At 33.2% G+C, this 20,329-nt stretch overlaps 1 protein-coding gene across 3 annotated transcripts in view; it reads right to left on the bottom strand.

The window, feature by feature from the left end:
* Positions 1-3,736: 3,736 nt before the first annotated feature.
* Positions 3,737-20,329, bottom strand: part of ctrip (E3 ubiquitin-protein ligase ctrip) — a 96,249-nt gene continuing 79,656 nt past the window's right edge. For 2 of the 3 annotated variants that reach the window (XM_065508979.1, XM_065508996.1), the window contains 8 exons: positions 19,420-19,563; positions 11,617-15,413; positions 11,200-11,539; positions 10,326-11,131; positions 7,944-8,612; positions 7,693-7,881; positions 7,410-7,611; positions 3,737-5,448 (listed from right to left, as the gene is read on the bottom strand). In XM_065508979.1, coding sequence (XP_065365051.1) covers positions 4,991-5,448; positions 7,410-7,611; positions 7,693-7,881; positions 7,944-8,612; positions 10,326-11,131; positions 11,200-11,539; positions 11,617-15,413; positions 19,420-19,563 — 6,605 coding nt within the window. In that variant the 3' untranslated portion in view covers positions 3,737-4,990. The remainder of the gene's footprint in view (positions 5,449-7,409; positions 7,612-7,692; positions 7,882-7,943; positions 8,613-10,325; positions 11,132-11,199; positions 11,540-11,616; positions 15,414-19,419; positions 19,564-20,329) is intronic. The other variant, XM_065508987.1, reaches the window with a different exon arrangement.

Below are 20,329 nucleotides of genomic sequence, written 5' to 3'. Positions count from 1 at the left end.
GTTTCGAACTAGATTAAAGATAAAATGATTCCCGATAGGCATGAATAGCTATCATTCACAAGTTCTCCGTAATTTCTCTTTAGAAAAATTATATGTATGTTGCAAATAGTTTGCTATTGCGTTTGAATATTTGTATTGTTTTTAGGAATATTAAATTTTCGAATATCTATCTATCAGGTGGGAAAATTTAATTACTAATTCGTAATTCGAATTATATATCGTATCGAAAAATTGTTTTCGATATAGAAATTATCATAAAAAATACTAAATTTTCTGCTCGATATCGAATCCCATAAACTCAAATAAGAAAATTACGAATTGGAATTCTGTAATAAGCCTGAAGCGTACTCTATCCCACTTTTTGTGTCACAATGAGGGCAACAAGTGGGGTAATTATCGAGGACTATTGAATAAATCCTACTCTATGCTACCTAACTTCTGCACAGCTCTTTAGGTGGAAATTACCGCCATAAAAACGTGCATCCAACTGACTTATCTGGGGATGTCTGTATATTTACTGCTAGCAAGGCTGACCATTAATGGAATAGCGGATCTCTAAATGATATAGTGAGACATTCGAGGTTAACGCTTATAAAATTCCATGTACAGAGTGATAATCAGGTTAATTGTATAGCTGTTGAATTGGCCAGAAAAAGGGGTGCGATGATGGATGAAGAGGCAATTGACCGCTTTTCTAATATTTCCCTCGCAAAATGCAAGCCGTTTTTTGTCCAGCAAAAACTGTATGAGACTGCACAGAACATATAATCCAATTAATACACTTGTGTTATTGCAAGGACAAACTGGCCCGTCGGCAGGACAAGTACTACTTTTAGAATTACGCCGTGAACAAATAAGTCTAATTTTTTCAACTATTACAGGGCATATGCTAGGAGAATGGGTCTACCTTTACTGTAGAATCAGTCAAAAAGAAGAAGAGGAGGAGACCGTCCTACCTATTCAGTCATTGCCATGCTCTGACATGACGGAATGTACACATGGAAACCCTTTCCTCTCGAGCTTAGATGAGGTTCGAAACAATTAATTCTTAATTCCATTTTCGAAATCGACATACATTTGATCACTTAACCATTGATTTAATTAATTCATTAAGAAGGGGAATTCAAAAAGAAAAAGGGAAGGAGACAGTCCCACCTATTCAGTCATTGCCCTGCTCTGGACAACACGAGCAATCGAGGATGAATCTGAATGAGCTATCGAAAGAATTAATTCTTAATTCCATTTTCGAAATCAACCTAAATTTGATCTCTTAACCATTCAGTTAATGAATTCATTATGAATTAATTCATAGGCTTAATTGCTTTTAGCTTCAAATGTATACAAATTCATTCCTTTGCGAATTCATGTTTTATAGAATAAATCTTTATTAAAACATTAAAATTTTCTTGAATTAATATCCACTACAAAATAACCTTAAAAATTTATTGTATGAAGCTAACAAATCAGATGTTGTGAATTGGGAATTCTCGCACTCGTAGTCGAAATAAATTTCGAACGCAAAATTTAATTTTTTTTACCTACCTTGGTCTGCTTTTTTGCTAATAACTGATCCAATTCTTTCCCGATTTTCTGGAAATATCTTTTTTTTTTGTAATTAACAACAAATTTATTAGCGGAAAAGAAAATACGTATTACGTATTATATATTAACGGAAATTATGTCCTCTTTTCAAAAATGTACACAAATTTTTAAGAATTCAAAAAATTATAGAAGACTTTTTTTCAAAAATATGGGAAATTTGGCATCATTTTTAATTTTTTATATATCCGAGGTGTTCTACTTTGGAGCATTGTGGTTCGGCATTTATTACTTTAACCCTCCGTTAGTCGCAACTGGTCTAGTTGATACAGGCAAACATTTTTTAAGCGTAAATTTTTTTAAACACCCTAAATTTTAAGGCCCTAATTTTGTAATCACGTCACCAAAGTGATATTTATATGGAAAGCAAAAACAAAATTTCAAAAATTTGTTTTTGTTTTATATACACAATTTTCAAATTATGAAAGGCAAATCAATGCTTGAATTTTCGTGCGTTTGTTCTGTTAAGAATTTTAAAATTTATGAAATTTTGTTTTTGCTTTCCATGTAAATATCACTTTGTGACGTGATTTACAAAATTAGGGCCTAAGCTATTTTTTGATAAAAATATATTTTAACTGCAATTTTATTTTTATTACTCTTTTAAATACTTTGAATTTAATATTGTTTTTATGTTTTCGAAATAAAAAGTAAAGAGATTATTTTCAAACGCATCTTTCTTTTATTGATATCAATTTGATACATTGCGACTAGTATCGATTGCAAATAATTGCGACTAACGAAGGGTTAAATTGATTATAAATACACAAAATTCCATGTGCAACACACCTCAGAGAAATCCAAGCACAAGTTTTTGGGTATAAGTGGTAGAACTAGAAGCCCAACTATATAATATATTCAAAATATTTTGCTCTCTCCCAAATTTTATGGGTGACACAACAACAATATAAATTGATTAAAAAGCTCATGGTAATTCAAAAATTACTTTCACATTTCAATCATCTCCTTCTGGTGATGCAGAGAAAATTGTTCTAACATTTGGACAGACGCTTTTCCTTTATTTATTTTCATAATTTTCGTAGTTTTATATGATATTTTTTTTGATGAAAATTCATTTATTGTTTTTTGGATCAAATGATTTAATAAGAATTGGATAGATCTGCAGAAGGAAACAAATTTTTCTTAAAGATTAATTTTAATAGTTCGTCATTAATGAAATGAGATGTGTTGCTACAAGATAGCAAGCCAGTCGTAGCATTATCTAAAACTGGGTCCAAATTACCACATTCGTGATGGAATGATTTATCTTATCGAAAAATTATTTCGATATCGAAATTATGATAAAATGTACTAAATTTCTTGCTCGATATATCGAATGCCATAATCTCAAATAATTGGGTGAATTCATCGGCATGTGTGAAGGGGAAATGTAATTTCTTAAATTGAAAATGTATTTTCTTAACATTAAATATGAGCTGTATCAATGGTGCGTTTATAGTTGTGGCACGCAGTCGTTAGTATAATGTAGAAAAGCCCTAACTCGTATTTTTTCGAAATTGAGTTTTTTAGTGATTCCAATATGGTTCGTTTCGAATCGAATTACATAAGAACCCCCCTCGTCACAAAAATTGAATGCAATAGTATCAGAAATAAAGGTTTTACAATAATAACATCCTGTAAACTTCAAATTGTTTGGGTTAGGTAGAGAAATTAAAATTTTATTTTCGAAGTCATTTGAAAATTATGCAGGGAAAAAGCCATAACATATATACCACAGATTATTACAGATAAGAGACCATTGACAGCTGTCAAACAAGTAATTTCGAACCGTATGGTTTTGTTTACATTTTTTTTTAACATTTTTTCAATTCCACCATTAAGGCGAGAGAAAAAATAAAATGTAGTAAAAAATCGATGAGTGTGTGAGACGAGATATAGAAAGATAAATTTATATGTTTGTCCCTCTTTTAAATCTACCGTGGTTTATTATACATTTTCTTTTGTTAATTTTTCGTAAATTTTTTTTTGTTTGCCTCCGCCATGTTGCTAAAAACAGCTGATTCGGGTCTATGTTAGTCTATGATATATACTATCTTCCATAACCACTTCTTACTCCATCTAAGTTTCAAATACCATTTATCGAAAAATTAACTGTCTTTTGAAATAAATTAAAAAATTGTTGATATTATTTTTTTTTTCTTTAATAAACACTTTAGTTACTTATTGTAATATTTCTGTATATAAAGTGGAGGTTTGTTTTTTTTTTATTAATTTTTATGTTTATTTTTATAACTAAACATTAATTTAATTGAAATAGTATATGAATTTAATAATTTTAAATTAATATAAAGCCACATAACAAAAAAGAGAAAAATATATTATAATATTAAATAAATCATAAATAAAAATAAAACTTAAAGCGAATAATATTTTATGCAGTAATTTTTTTTTTTAAAGAAAAAAAATTCAAGTTATTTTTAATTCAGTTTTGTAATATAATTACTAGAAAAAAATACAAAAAATATTTAAGAAATTATTTTAAAAAAATATATTAAACGTAAGCATATAAAAAATTAACAAACGAAATTCAACTATATAAATTTGTTTAAAAATTACACAAAAAAAAAGAGAGAGAAATATAATTGAAACATTAATTAATTTATTGATTAATTACCCTTTTTTAAATAATAGTAAAAATAGTTTTAGTCTTATTCAAAGGGTTGGTTGCTTTGCTTTTTGTTTAAGTTACATAAAGACCCAAAAATATATTAAGAATATTTAAGGTTTTCAGTTTAATTCCTTTACACAGAATTCTGGGAGTTTTAAACAAGCTATTTATAAAAAAAAATAAGTCAATCAACTGAAAACTTATTATTTCTGTTTAAAGTATTTTATGCATAAAATTGTTTACGTTACTTTTGTTTCTTTCATATTAATTCTAGTTTAATTAAATTTTTATTTTATTTCAAGTTTATTTATTTTGTTTTTTTTTAATGTATATATGTGTGTGGGGGGGGAGAGGAGAGATTTAATTAAATATGAATTTCATTTAAATTAAATTTTATATTATTGTATTTATATATATTTCTTGTTTGAATAATTCTGGTTTTTGTTTAGCATTTTATTTTTATGTTTTTTTTTGTTTTTATATAAATTTGCTCTAACAGCAACATCACCATTTCTTACAAAATAATACATTAGAAAATAAAAAATCAAAAAATAATTATTTAAATCATAAAAATTATCACCATTATTTGTTATTATTTTTCGTATGTGTGTGTGTGAGTTTTTTTTTCAATAACTACCCTTTTTAATTTTGCTACAGCAGAACAAATATGTATTGTATATTATTGTATGTCTTTAAAAAATACTCTATGTGCGTAATTTCTTGCTAAGAATATATATTTATTTGCTTTCTTTCTAACACAATTTAAGACAAATGGAACGACATACTGCCCTCATTGGCGGCCATTTTAAGCTTTTGTCTCATCACCTCACGACTCGAATAGTCGGGTAATTTTAAATAGTTAACACATGTCATTACTGAGGGCAAATAATCGTTGGGATTTTGATTGGCATCTAATGTCTTACGTACTATAGTTAGTGGTGGTGTTAGAGATTTAAAACCGCCCGTGGGTAGACGGGGCGAACCCGTTACAAATTGCAAAAATAGACGTTGCTCCTCGCGCGTGTACGTTGAGAGTATTTCGTAGAGGAATTGTATGGCTTGAGAATCTTGATTGAAACCATGATCGGTACGACAGCTGTCCTGTAGCATTTTAACGTCCCAACGTTGGTAAGTGCCGTTGACACTGCCGCAAAATACATTCTCCAATTCTTCGGGGTAGAACATGCGCAAACGATGTGTAGGAAAAACTGAATCGAAACCTGAAATGGGGGAATATTAGAAAAATTAATTAATTATTTTAAAACATTGGCTTAAAGTATTGATAAAGGAAAAAAATATTTTATTCCAAACTTTAGAAAAATAGAAAATGAATAATTTTTTCATCAACAAATTTATTTTTTACATTTTCACACAAAAAAATTATTTGGTGAAACAATTGTTTAGTTTGAATTTGAAACTGTAGTATTTTATTTGTATACTTTTATTAACTTAATTTAACAAAAAACAAAGGACATAATTAATTAAATTCTAAAAATGAGAAAACAAAATTAAAAGATTTCTTTATTACGGCATTGACAAAATAATGGAAACTTAGGTATTATTTTTACAAATATGGTCTAAACTTAGCAATAACTCAATATTTTTTATAACTGCTACACGTCGACGATGCATTGAACCAATTAAAGAGTCAATGGTCTCCTTTGAAATATTTTGCCATTCGCTTATAACCGCCTCCGATAAATCTTCCTTCCTGGTGTAATTTTGGGTCCTTATTTTACGATCTACAATTTCCCATAGATTTTCTATGGGATTGAGATCTGGCGATTGGTCAGGCCACTTCAAAACACGTACCTCGTAGGATTGTAACCACTCGGTTACAACCCTAGAGGTGTGTTTCGGGCGTTGTCGTGTTGGAATCTCCAAACTAGGGGCATATTTTCCTCAGCGTATGGATACATAACATCGTTTAATATGATTCTGTATCCTATACCTGTCATGGTATCTTTTATAATATGAATTGGGTCCATACCTTGCCCTGAAAAACATCCCCATACCATAATATTGCCACCGCCAAACTTTACAGTCTTATTTGTGTACTTGGATCTAATCTTTTTCCCTTTGGTCGTCTTACAAATGTTCTCCCATCACTGCCTCTTAAATTGTATTTGGATTCGTCGGAAAAGAGGACAGTATTCCATTTCTGTATCGACCAGTTTAAATTATCCCTGGCAAATTGTAGACGAGCAGAACGGTTCTTTTTAGAAATGAGTGGTTTTTTCACAGGACGATAGCAACCAATACCAGCCTCATTTGCCCTGCGACTAACTGTTCGGGTACTTATTTCTAATTTTAGGCTATTAACAACCTCTCGAGGAGTTATTTTTGGGAATTTCTTGAACTCTCTCGCTATTAAATTATCTTGTCTAGGAGTAGTCTTACGAGGTCTTCCACCTAAATGTTGAGTTTTTACAGAACCGGTCTCACGAAATTTCTTTATAATTTTTGAAACTGCTGATTTGTTTATTGAATATTTGTCACAGATACTTTTTTGTTTTAAACCAGCTTTAAAATCGTTAATTATTTTATTTTTTAAGTCTTCACAAATCTTAACTTTAGCCATTTTCGTTAACTTTGAAAAAATGCAATTATGCAAAAACTTAGAAAAAGAAATTGTGAAAAATTACCAGAATTTAAAAATAAAATAACTGTAAACAGGATGTTTAGATCGTTCATTTAAATATTATTTTCGTTTTACACTTCTTTCTTGCAAAAGTTTAAAAGTTTCCATTGTTTTGTCAGTAGCGAAATAGTGAATATTTTTAATTTTGTTCCCTTTTTTCAGAATATAATTAATTATGTTGTTTGTTTTTCAGTTAATTTATATAAATAAAACTATACAAGTAAAATACTAAAAACAATTTTTATTTTAAAAAAAAATATTTTAAATTTTTGGCTACATATGGAATATTTGGAAAAGTTTCCATTGTTTTGTCAACCACTGTATTTACGCCTAATCATTTTTAAAAGACTGTAAAATGTTCGTTAATTATTATTTTAATGAAATAGTTCTTTGTTTATCAAAATTGATTTATAAAGGAAAATTTTTTATGTATTTATTTAGTGTTTGAATTATTGTTTAATTAAATTTATTAGCAGAACTTACGAGCAATTGATACAAGTAAATCTTCGTAAAATATAAAAAGATTGAAAGCTAGCTTACCTTCTTTAAGAGCTTCAAATTGTTTTTGTACACCTTCAACAAGGAACCAATATGTAACTAAACTAATATATTGATGTAAATTATGTACAGTTACTGGAGTATCACGACCGCCACGACACAATTCAATATTGGCATGGCCGGGTAAAATAAAATCTAAACCTAAATCGGCTATGGGACAACCATCCAAATCCAAGGATTCAATCTAAAAGAAATAATATTAAATAAATATAACAAATGAATTTTTTTCAAACAAATTTGTTTAAACAGAGTATGGAAAACATACCTTTTCAGTCTTTTCCATAGCATCTAAACTTGTATCGGCTAAAATCATTTCACGTTGATGTACCACATCCTGCAAACGCACCAAAGTGCTTTGCACTTCGGGAGCGACGCGTGACAGATCGGATAAGCCTACTGAATGTTCTTCATTCAAAATCCAACGATAGAAGGGTATAGAAAATGGTAAATCCAGCTGGAAAATTAAAAAAAAAAACTCAATAAATTTGTTTAAATATATAAAGTAATCTTTCATACCATTCTACTATCCATGACCGCCTTGGCCATAAATTTGCCCAAAAATTTAAATTTCGATTTAACTTTCGAGACATGTGGCAATTTTGAAGATTTACCCAATGGCAAGGGGAACAGGCCATGAGCTGCATTCACATATGTCACAGTTACATGATGAGGAGTGCTATTAACCTGTAGGATGGGTGTGGTAGCGGTTGTTATCGCTATGGGATTATCTAGCAAGGGCATAGAAGGATCTCCCACCGTATGCTGTTGATCGATTAAATCACCCTGCTGTTCGATAAGCATGTCTAAGGCATCTTCACCGGCCTGAGGTGAATGTTGTTGTTGCTGTTGTTGATTATTAATTGAATTATTGGTGGCTACCAAGCTGCTGCGTGTTGCTACTCCTAGGCTGTCACGATTATTACGACTAGCGTTACGTGTTGAAGCTGTATTTGGACTGGGTGTAGTGTTGGTGGTGGTGGTGATGTTATTATCACCCGATTGTGAATTGGTATCCTGGGATTCGTCTATGTGCAAAGTGGCACTGGTAGATTTGACAACATCTACTATATTGGCAGAGTTCTGTTTATAACTATCGCTGCCATTCCAAATACCCAAATCACTGCGTTGCAATTCGGCTGATACTAAAGCGTAGAATTCTAAAGTTGGACCCAAACCAGTGCCCACCTTAAATAAGAGAAATATCATGTTATTAAAAATATTTTTGAACAAATAAATATTAAAACAAAATATTTTTGGTTAAAAAATTTTCATTTCAAAAAAATGGAAATGGATTTTTTTAAAATTTTACACAACAAACCTAAGAAAAAAATTAAAAAAAATGTTTTTTTTTTGTGAAATTTTCGGAAAATTGATGAATAAAAAATTCCGCTGGAGTTTTTTCCCATTGAACTTGAATAGGAAAAGGGAAAAAACTCCCGGGGAAATTTTTATTCATAATTGGACTGATATACTTTATGGTTTCGAAAGAATTATTTCTTAATTCAGTTTGTAAATCTCTTAACAATTCCATTAAAGCATTCAAATACAGACTTCATTCTTTTCAGAATTCATTCTTTATAGAATTAATTTCTTGTTGAATCATTCAAGTTTTCTTTAATTGAAATCAATTACAAAATAGCTTTAAAATGTATTGAATGATTCAATACAAATCTTTTTCAATTAGATGCAAAACAAAAACAAATCTGAATAAAGAAAAAATAGTTTAATTTAATTTGTATTAGATTTGAATCAACAAAAACTTTATTCATTCAAAGGTTGAAGGAATTTAATTATGAATTAATTCCATTATGAATAAATGAATTCCATTGAATGAAGCTAAAGAATACGATTTTGAAAATGCATTTTCATACCCTTCACCTTCGTGAGAACCGGAATTCTTCTGGCTCGGTTGCTATTTAAAATCGGTCCACAATTTTTGACCAATAACTGGATTACTAAGTCATTAATATAGACAATATGGATATCTAATGATAGATATTTCAAAGACCTTTGCAACGACGTATAGTAAGTTGGACCTATAATGGGTCAAAATCGGAAAAATATTTTTTAACCCGAATTTTTTTTTTCACCAAAAGTTTTTTTTTTTTGCTAAATATTAAAAAAAATTTAAATTTAAAAAAAAAATTTTAAATTTTAATTTTTTGGAAAAATTTTTTTTCCAAAAAATGAAAAAAAACCACTTTGGAAAAAAATATTTAATATTTAAAAATTTCCAAAAAATAAAAAACAACTTTGAAAAAAAAATAATTTTTTTTACCTAAAAATATTTAAAATTTTTATTTTGAAGTATAAAATTCGGCACAGCCGAATATAAATAGCTCTGTTACTTGTTTCAATTCCGAATTATGATTTTAGTCAATTAAGCTAATATTTAATGAATTAATTCTTAGCCCAATTTGGTGTATGTTTTATGGCGTTTTCTTTTCTGGCATAAATGATGCCTTTATTCTGCCTTTTACCCTTGTCTGTGTTCTTTTCTAAAAAAAATGTAGTTTGGTAAAGGTATAACGTGTTCTTTTCAAATAATGTTGCCCTAAAACCCCGAAGATATGCTACACGTTTCACCCTCAATTTTATCAAAGGGTTAGAAATGCAGCACTTTTTAAACAGCAAAATGTATAGTTTTACAACATTTTGAAGGTAAATAAAAGAAAATTGCATAAATGGTAATTGTTTTTGTTCTATTGTGATCGTTAAAAATGTAAAACATTATGAGGGTAATTGGTAATTGGTAATCTTTAATAGATGGTACAAATTATGTTGGCAACATTTTGTGTCAGAAAAGAAAACGCCATTAGATTTTCGCACAATGCACATTTGCATTTAAATCAAAGATTTTAATTAGTTTTTCATCTTAATTGAATTTACAAAACTCACCTCATTCTCATACTGTATCTCCAATAAAGCCTTTGAATGTCCAAAATCTTGTATAAGATGTTCAGCTTGTTTCAATATCTCTTGACGCGATATGGCTCGCTTGCGGCGATCCAAACGGGGTGCAACTCTTTCCGACGATTCGGCTGAATTTAGGTCGGGCGTTGTATCCAAGAGACGCTGCAAAGCACGATCCCTATCGAAGCTAGTGGCATAGAACAATAAATGTCTCGTCTCGAAGGGGAACAAGAAGGGACAGGCCATGCCAATTTGTGGCAACCACTGAGGCAGATTACCGGTCATTATGACCAAAGGATCTTGTAGTTGGCGATTGGCTTTAGCCGTTATCTTCGGATGAATAAATTCAGACTGTGATATAATCGGTTGACGGTGTACACAACCGTACAAATGCTCCCAGTGACGATTCAAACCGTTGATAATGCGCAACATACAGAGGGCATCGAGGGAAGCATCTTGTACGCTAGTAACCACATCGGCGGGCAGTGTATTGGTGAGGAATGGTTTAAGAGCAGACATCACGGAGGGTGCAATACCTTCATGCCATAATTCCGTTTTCTTGCGCAACAATTTCGACGAGGATTTATTGGATTTCTTGCCAACGGAGGTGGAGGGTCCACCTGTGGTAGAACTTGATGAAGCCATAGCACCATTGTGAATAGAGGATGAAGTACCAGCTCCTGGTATATTTGATTTGTTGTTGATACTACTGCTAGAGGAGGCAGCCAAGGGTTCTTCTTCTACAGGGCGATAATAGATGGTATGCTGTTGTACCCATATGCTGGCATTGCCTAAAATGAAATTGAAAACAAACAACATTGTATAAACCAATATAGAAGACAAATAATTGTAAAATTACCTAAAGGTGTCTCAGTATCCGTATCCGTTTCCGACTGATCATTAACCAAAGGTGAAAATTGTTTCACTGCCTGATAAACTGTCATGTTGTAAGGTAGAATGTGTTCACCTATTAGAAATTGTAACTTGTGCTTAAAGCCACTTTGTGACATCACAACGGCGGCCACATTATCATCCATATCTTCTTCGGAATCATCATCGGAGTCGCCACGTATGCCACCATAGCCGCGAACCACTAAATAACGTTCAATGGCCTGGACCATAGCTAAAGGATCGATTTTAACGGTGCCGCCTTTCCATTGGCGCAAATTATTGCAATCCGGATGACGTTGTAAATTACACTAAAGCAACACACACAAACAATAATAACAGTTTCAGTTGGTTTTTTTTTAAGAAAATTATAAAAATATCTACTCACCTTTAGTTGATGGGTATTGAAGAATTTCAAAGCACTTGTATTTGAACGACCTCCACCGGGTCCAGCGGGGAAGTCATGCACTTTAACGGGGAATTGTTCCAGTTGTGTAACACAGGCATTTAATTTTGACACAAAGGCGGCAAAGGCCGAGGCATCTATGTTGGGTAAAATGCCCACCTTGACCATGGGCTCTAAGGGCAAGCCAGCAAATACATGCATAAATGTTCTCAATCTAGCATCACGTTCCACTATGCCCTCTTCGGCGGTCATAAAGTTAAGCATGGCTTTAATGAGACCCGAATGATTGACCTCAAACGGCGAAATGTCACTTTCCAATAAAATTGTCTTCAACTCGAGCAAAGCCTCCAGAACATCTGAAAAACTACCATTCAATTTGCTTATAACGGAGGTCAGACGTTGTAGGACATTTGTCGAGGCCGAACCCTCGGAAGAAGTACCCGGCTTGGAGTCTTGTGAGGCATAACGCTTAATGAACGAAATGGCTTGTTCGCGTATCCATTGGCGGGCTTTTTCACGATTACCAGCTGCTATAAGATTAGCTTGCGATATACTTTTGCTGATATTTTGGGCAGCCAAGGAGGAACAACCGGCCATGGAGTGACCTGCACTTGAACCGGCGCTACTATTTGGATGGCTGTGATTATGATGTGATGATGACGTTGTACTACTGCTGCTGGTAGAATCTTTGGTAAAACCTGAGTTACTGGCTGCTGAAGACGAACTATGATGAGATCCTTGACGTCCCCATCTAGCCGGATTGAGGGAGGCCAAAAACGAAGAAGTCTTCGAGGACTGTTGCCCGGACGAAGAACTGTGGTGGCCACCACTAAAACGTACCTTCGAAGAAGTACTTGGTGTACTACGACCAGCCGAGCCCGAAGCAGTTGATCCTCCTCCCAAACTGGTAGCTCTGCTAAGCAACTCATGCACCGTCGACGATGAGGAGGCCTGTGCATTGGACGTTGAAGTTGACGAGGAGGTTTGATCTTCCTGTCGCGATTTCGAACGGGTGGTAGATTGTGATTTTCTTTTCGGTGGGACCTTACGTTTAAGCATATCACTCATTTTATTTTGCAGTGCTGAAGTCGACGAAGATGAGCCGCCGCCAGTAGCCGATGCAGAGGCTGGCGTTGTATTAACATTTTGCTGTTGTGTCGACGCTGACGAAGGCATTGAATGATACTGTTGTTGTGCACTAGATGCTGCATAGTGTGTAGAGGGTGGCGGTGGTGGGGGTAACTGATTGTAGGCTACATATTCTGTGCCAGGCGGTGGCAAGGGTGGTTGTTGTGGCGATGTAGTGTAGACAAAGAAGTTTTGCTGCTGCTGCTGTTGTTGTTGCGGATTAGCCATGTGTGTATGGGCTGGTGCCGATGAACTGTAGTGATATTGTGGCATTTCATTGTTTGGATTTTGTGCTGATGTTCCACCTGAGGTATTTATATTCATGGCCATGGACGTAGGTAGTTTTTGTGAATTGCTAGATGAGCCAGATGGTGAAGTTCCTTGTTGTGCTGCTGCCGCCGTTAGAGCATTCATGGCATGTGAGAATGTCTTCATGGTGTAGGGATGTTGGTGATGTGGCTTTGAGGTATTTGGAGTACCCGAAGCTGAGGTACTTCCCGGTTGAGGTGGTACATTATCCATAAAGAATGGATTAACCTGTAGACTTGAGGCCGAGGCTGGTGCACTTTGTGAACCACTGGCTGACATATTTGTAGCCAACGGCTTGGGGGAAGGATTAGCACATATTGGATGATTGGGGTCAGTGAGTTGGGTGATTTGATAGATCACTCCCTCACGTCTGAAGTGGGTGCCAAATATATCGGGCAACTTTTGCATAAGAATCTCTGCCATTTGCAGAGCACCCACCACTATACGTAAATCATTGCTGCCCAACATGCCCGCAATGTGACTGGAGACCAGTTGGTATTTTAAAACTTCACTCAACAATTCCGACGATGCATAGTAAACCATGCGTAGAAGAGCTCTTAAGCATTTGTAGCGTACATTAGGTCCTGCCGATGAACTGTAGACCTCATACAAGACATTGAAAAGATTCTTAATGAATTCGGCAGCCAAGCCACGTTCCTCTTTCAGGCAGGCAATACGGGCATCAACAGAAGCCCGTCGTTTTTGTGAACCCGAAGGTGTAGAGCCGCCAGTAGCTGTTGCCGTCACCGTGGTACTTAAGGCTGTTATGGCAGAGGCCACTGCCGAAGCTGACAAATCTTGTCCCGTTGCTACGTTGGTATTTGCTGTAGGCCGATAGTTGGGATTTATTTTCCTCTGTACCGGTCTATTGGTGCCAGTGTCTTCATTAATCTGCTGCATGGAGTGGAAATCCACTGTATACGTTCTTCCCAAAGTACTCAAACTGAATTCATCTTCGGAATTCAAATGGGCCGCCTCAATCATACGAGAATCTATGGTGGAATAGTTGTGCCAAGTTCCTCTGTCGTCACGCCATTGCCACTGCACTTGATCTTGGGTATTTATAGTGGGACGATCGAGTAAAGCATCCACCACAAATATGCCATCTGTGGGCAAACGTGGCATAAGTTCGCCTATCAAACAAGTAATTTCATACAATTCGGAAGGAGATCGAGATATAAGTTCAACATGTGTGGAAATTGATTTGGGTAAGGGATCAGCATTTCCAGTTAGTAAATACAATAAAGTCGAAGCAATATCACTTTTCAACAATGAAATAGCCAAATCTGGGCAGTTGGCGCACATTAAGCTCAACATGCGCACTACAGCGGTAAAAGTGCCAGAATTCAACAAGGCCGGTGTAACCACCAACAATTGTTGGCAGTTTTTCAGCAGCTCCTTGCTAGCTATCTCTTGTAAGCGTTTGGGATCGTGTTGGAAACTTTCTACCAAACGACAAAAGGCCGAACAAACACTTTCCACACACTTTTTATCTTGTTGGGCCAGCAGACGGGCCAACAGCGGTAAACTTTCCGAAACAAAGTGGAATTCTTCATTGTGTAGATTCAAACAACAATTGGCAGTTATAGCTAAAGCTGCTCGCTGTGCATTGATGGAGAAGAAATCCAAATAGGTTAAACAAGCCGATACACCATTAGCCTGCAATATGGCTTTATTATGACGTCTGGACAATATTTCCAAGGCAGTTAAACTCTGCTCGGCCACATCCATACACTGGATAACTTGTAGTTTTTCCAAAAACACCGGCACAGCATCCACCACCGTGCCCGATGAACGAGGCAGGGCCTCCAACATGTAGGCCAGGGCGCGGCAAGCATTATTCATAATATCGAAATTATGTTCCATGCGCAAGAGTGTGATTAGGGCTGGCACCACCTGTTTGATGGGGAAACCGGCTAAGGTATCCTCATTGCCCATAACCAACATTTGGCACATTTCAATGGCCGCCTGTAACTGTTGACTCTCATCGTGTGACTGTAGGCCCTGCAACAATTGTTGGGCCTTAGATGTTGAACTGTTGCCTATAGTACGATGGAGTATGTGAGTCATGCGTGGTCCCAGGGCGCCGAAAAGATGAGGCGGTAAACCTCGGGCTTCAAGCAACGCTTGCAAACGTCCAACCTCGCTGTCATCACTTTCCGAATCACCATGTGAGTTGCTGTTCGTGTTATTTGATGACGTCGTTGTAGCGGTATTATTAGGACCTCCCGCTCCGCTATTAGCAGCCGCTGCCGTATTAACGTTCGCACCGGTTGCTGTAGCGGAGTTGTTGGTGTTTGAAGACGTTGTGCTGCCCAAGGCGTTAGCAACTGATAACGAAGCTGCAAGTGAAAAAAAAGAAGAAAATTAAATAAATACAAATTTCTGTGTTGTGGTATTTTTTTTTTTATTGTAAAATTGTATATAAACGTCATAGAGCCTTCACCAAGTCTTTTGAAAGTTTTGGGATAAAGAGGGTAAAAATATTACAAATTTATTTGCTAGATCAATGTTAATTAATTTTGTTTATATCAACTCGTTTAAAAAGGAAGATGTAACAAGATTTATGGGATTATTTCATTACTTTTTATTATTTTATAAAAATATACCTTAATTTCTTTATCAAGTATTGAATATTTACTAAAGCATACTTTTTGGTATTACTAATTGTAGCATACTTTTAGGATATTTATTTAAAACTTTATTTTAAATACAAAAGCTTATTTAAAATACAAATATTTAACAAAGGTTTATAAAACTAATTTTGTTTATAAACCTTTTATAAATTTAAAATTTGTTAAATGAATATGCTGGTTAATGTTTTTGAACATATCATTTCACAGGGGTTCACAAATATGTAAATATTATACATAGAAATATAATTTAACCGGCTTGTGTTAATAACCGAATATCCACAATTTAAATTGTTGCCGCTAAACTCTTATATTCTGTATTACCCAACTGACTTTTTCATACGTTTTGTTATTGTATGTTCGAAAATTAAGTCCATTTTTTAATTCTATTGTCAACCAACTGATTAAAATCCATGTAATATCTAACAGATTCTAACAAGTGCCTAACTTCCAATTCCTAAAAGTTAGCAAAAGTCTTTCTCGATTTGAATACGATTTTTTGGCGATTTCAATTAAAGATGAATAAGAATTGTTGAAACACAAGCTTGCTCATATGAATGCGAATTCTGCTTCACTGAGAAAAGGGTTTTTCTCTTCTTCCTTGCCATTCACAAATAAATTTTTGAGTTACGGTGTTTGTTCGTAAAATATAAGAAAATAGTGGCTTAGGGAAATCGCAATGGAATTAACAGACCTGTCACACATTTTGTTCGGAATGGTTTCAGTTCCGAAGTTTTTATTCCGATCGATTTAGTTTTAGATTCTACAGATTACGTGTAATTACACGTAATTAATTTATTAATTAATTAAACAAATAATAAAATAATCTGTATTTCTGATATAAATTCAACAGCGTTTTTTATATTAAAACAAACAAATTTTAGAAAATCAAATAATTACAAAGTGGTTTCATTCCGATAGAAATTTTCGTTTTACTTTTTCTGAAGAAGCAAAATACGGAATTAATTCCACTTTCGATCGAAATGGAATTCTGTGACAGGCATGTAAAAACAGATTTTCAACCCAATTATGAAAAAAAAATTCCTAAGGAGTTTTTTCCCTTTTATGTTTTTTAACATAGAATTTGAATAGAAAAAAAAAACTCCCGGGGAATTTCTTTCATAATTGGGCTATTAAATTTAATGTGGATTCCGACTGCGTTTTAAGTTGTTAAAAACAACCGTTTCAACTCTATATCAGCATCAAATAATAATAGAGGTGAGAAGCTAAAAAAAATTGCATTAAGCAATTGGTATTCGTTACGATAACATTTTTAAAATGTTCTCCTAACCCACAATATGATACCTTTTTGCAGGCCTATAAATCAGATAGTGGAGTCGATTTAACGATGGACATCAGACAACAACAGCACAGCAGATAGAACATGCTCAGACGTTCCACTACTTAGACAACATAACAACAATTTCAATGCTTCAATGAGGACATAGAAAAATCATTATATTCCAACTTGAATCTTTTTTTTCCAGGGCCGAATCTATTATTCAACTCAATCTCCAACAAACCGAAACTTTTAAATTTGAATCGATGGATAGATTTTTGCATTTTCATTATCCTAAAAAAAATCAAATAATTTTTCGTGTTTACTCACTTTTGATATTGTTTGAATGAACTTTCCAATACTCCTAAAAATTTATGTTTCCTAGAAATTAACTTGCTGTTGCAATTCAGCAAAATCAGTCTAAAAATATTTCTATTTTGAGTTAAGTTCTAAAAATGTTATTATTTGAAATCTGTCAGGAGTACTCTCCAGAATATGTCTATGATATGAACAATATTGGTCCAAAAATAGATGAGATATTCAAAAAACAAATTTTAATAATTAAAATTTAAACTCCCATTAATAAGTCAAGATATTAGGTTGGATTATAAAGGCAGCCCATCCACTCATGTCATTCTCATTGGGATACCCGAAAAGGACGATGTTTGGGCTCTTCAATCAGGACCTCTAAATACGATGAGCAGAAGCATGAAAGAACGTATTCCTGATTACCCACAACCCATAGATCTGTTAGTTCATGCGGAAGTGGATTGTCCAGTGTCGCGATCATAATCCCCGAGAGTCCGGGGCGACTTTCCGAAGACATATTTTCAAGCTTTGAAACAATAATACTCGTAGTGTATGAGAAACAGACCTGAGATTAAATATGTCTAATTTCTCTAAAGTCAAATCGATGTAAACATTTCATTGGATGGATAATTAGTTTGCAATAATACTTGTATTACATTAATTGTTTAAGGTGAAGTAACGTACTACATTTCATATGGAAGACCAGTAAAGTATTTGAAAATCTTCGAATAAAAAATCGAAAAATATACTGCCACAAAATTCGTCTTTTTCTAGATATAAACATATGAGCAACGTTTTTATAGCTGTTTTGTATATTATCAAATGTTTCTTGTTTCTAAAATATCATAATATTTAACAAACTAGCCCAAAATCGAAAAACCGAAACCGATTGGTTTTAAATTTTTTTTACCGAAACCGCGGTTTTCAATTTCATCCGTTTATGTTAAACTGAAACGAATGTAAAATATAAAACACTTTTTCGCCGTAAATAACGACCAATATTTAATGATGAAACTACTTTAACCGAGAATTAGGATAGATTTCTTTTGCTCAGTCGTCTATCTGTAACATCTTTAAAACAGGCAAAGTATTAAAGAAATGGAATTCAGTTTTTTGACTATTTCGATTGCCCACAGAGTATTCGGTTGCTGATTAGGACACAAATCGGGTTTCTGCCAGTATTCTGGAACATAAACGTTTTTAGAAGGAAAATACCATAACCCAAGAAAAATAAATTAGATGTAATTGAATGTTAATGTCATTTGCACGACATCAATTGAAGAGCGGAATATCCAGAAAAACAGTATCCTCTATAAAATACTCTTTTGTTAAATATACTAGATGGAATTGTACAAAAGTCCAACATGAAAATTGCTTCTGAAATATAAGTTGAAGCATACTCTCAAATTTAAAGCATACAATTATTCCTAGTAGAACATTAAAATGTAAAGGTTCGGTTCACTTTCGGACTACAACAACCGGTTTCTGCAGGACTCCACAAAAAAATTATTGAAATTCTTTTAAATGAAATTGTGTATAAGTATTTTGTGAAAGTTACATTGCACCAGCATTTTTTACTTACAACGTCCTACTTCTAAAATAAAAAAAATTGTTCTCAAATCAAACTTAGTGTAGCCAATCTGAAACCTGCTAATTGAAAACAAATTACAAGAGTGTCTACTTCCAGGCTTAAACCAAAAATAAAAAGTCTAAAACTAAAAATAAATAATTACTAAAAAATTATAAATAAATAAATCAAATTAAAAAATAAAACAAAACTACAAAATTAATTTGAATAAATTAAAAAAAAATATAAGCTTAAATTTAGTGTAGAAAATTATAAAAATTACATATTACAAATATAAACAGTGTGCTGTCACCTTTTTGCATTATAAAAAAAACTGTGGAAAATTATAAAAAAAATGTATTGGTGGTTAAAAAAAAATGAAAAATGAAAAAATATGTGAAATGTTTATTATGGAAAATGAAAAAAAAAAATTAATTAAGCAAAAACCAATAAGGAACGTACGATTGTTGAGGTTGTTCACTAATTTCTTTTGGGGATGAAGAGTTAGAGCAAAAAGTAGTAGTAGGAGTGTATGATTCGTATTAGAAAGAAGAAATTACCTGAATTATTTGTCTGGCCACCAGAAGCAGAAGCAGCTGCTGCTAAATGAGACGATGTTGGTGGTAGCGGCTGTGGTGGAGGTACTGATCCTGAATTAGACTGTTGTTGTGCCATTAAATTATAGCTTAATACATCCGCAGAAGCTGATATATAAATTGCAATTTATATATAATTTCATGGAGTAGGAGCAGTAGTAGTAGTAGTTAGCAAAAGGAGGACGTTTTAAACAAATGTGAGGAGCAAATTTTTTTTGTAACGAACAATTAAACGAGTAGAACGAGCGAGGCGAACGTAGGAACGTAAAAAATATCATGAAAAAAACATAAACATGTTTTGAAATTTAATACTGAGTTTCAAACATAAAACAAAATTAAAACATGCAATTAAAATTAAAAATAAAATAGAAAAAAAAACAATAATTTGCTTAAAACTATTTTAGATTGTACTGTGTATTTTCGTAGGAAATGGACAGGGTGAAGCCACGTTTATTTAAACCATTTACCCATTCATATGTATGGTAGGGAGAATAATGGGAATTGTTACTACCTCAGGTTGTATGTTTGTTAAGCATTTTTGTTGTAGTTTTACTTAAAACCCTACACCAACACCTGGTTAAAATATAATTTTTACAATACAATATTTTTCAAGTTCAAAGGTCATAACGTAAGTTTAAAAAAATATGGGAAATGTAAACAAAATTGTAGCATACTTTAGGAATATTACCAAAAAATAAATCGTTAAACGGTTTTATACAAAAAAGTTTTATCCAACACCCTATTTTATCTTTAATAAAACAATTTATTTAACAAGATAATCCAAAACAAATTTGATTTCATTATATTATTACGTAACCTCAAAACAAATGTCAGCTTTAAATTATTCTAAACTGTTCTACCACAAATCAAAACG

Source organism: Calliphora vicina, chromosome 1 (genome assembly GCF_958450345.1).
Source record: "Calliphora vicina chromosome 1, idCalVici1.1, whole genome shotgun sequence".
Taxonomy (NCBI): domain Eukaryota; kingdom Metazoa; phylum Arthropoda; class Insecta; order Diptera; family Calliphoridae; genus Calliphora; species Calliphora vicina.
This window is presented reverse-complemented; position numbering and strand designations above follow the sequence as displayed.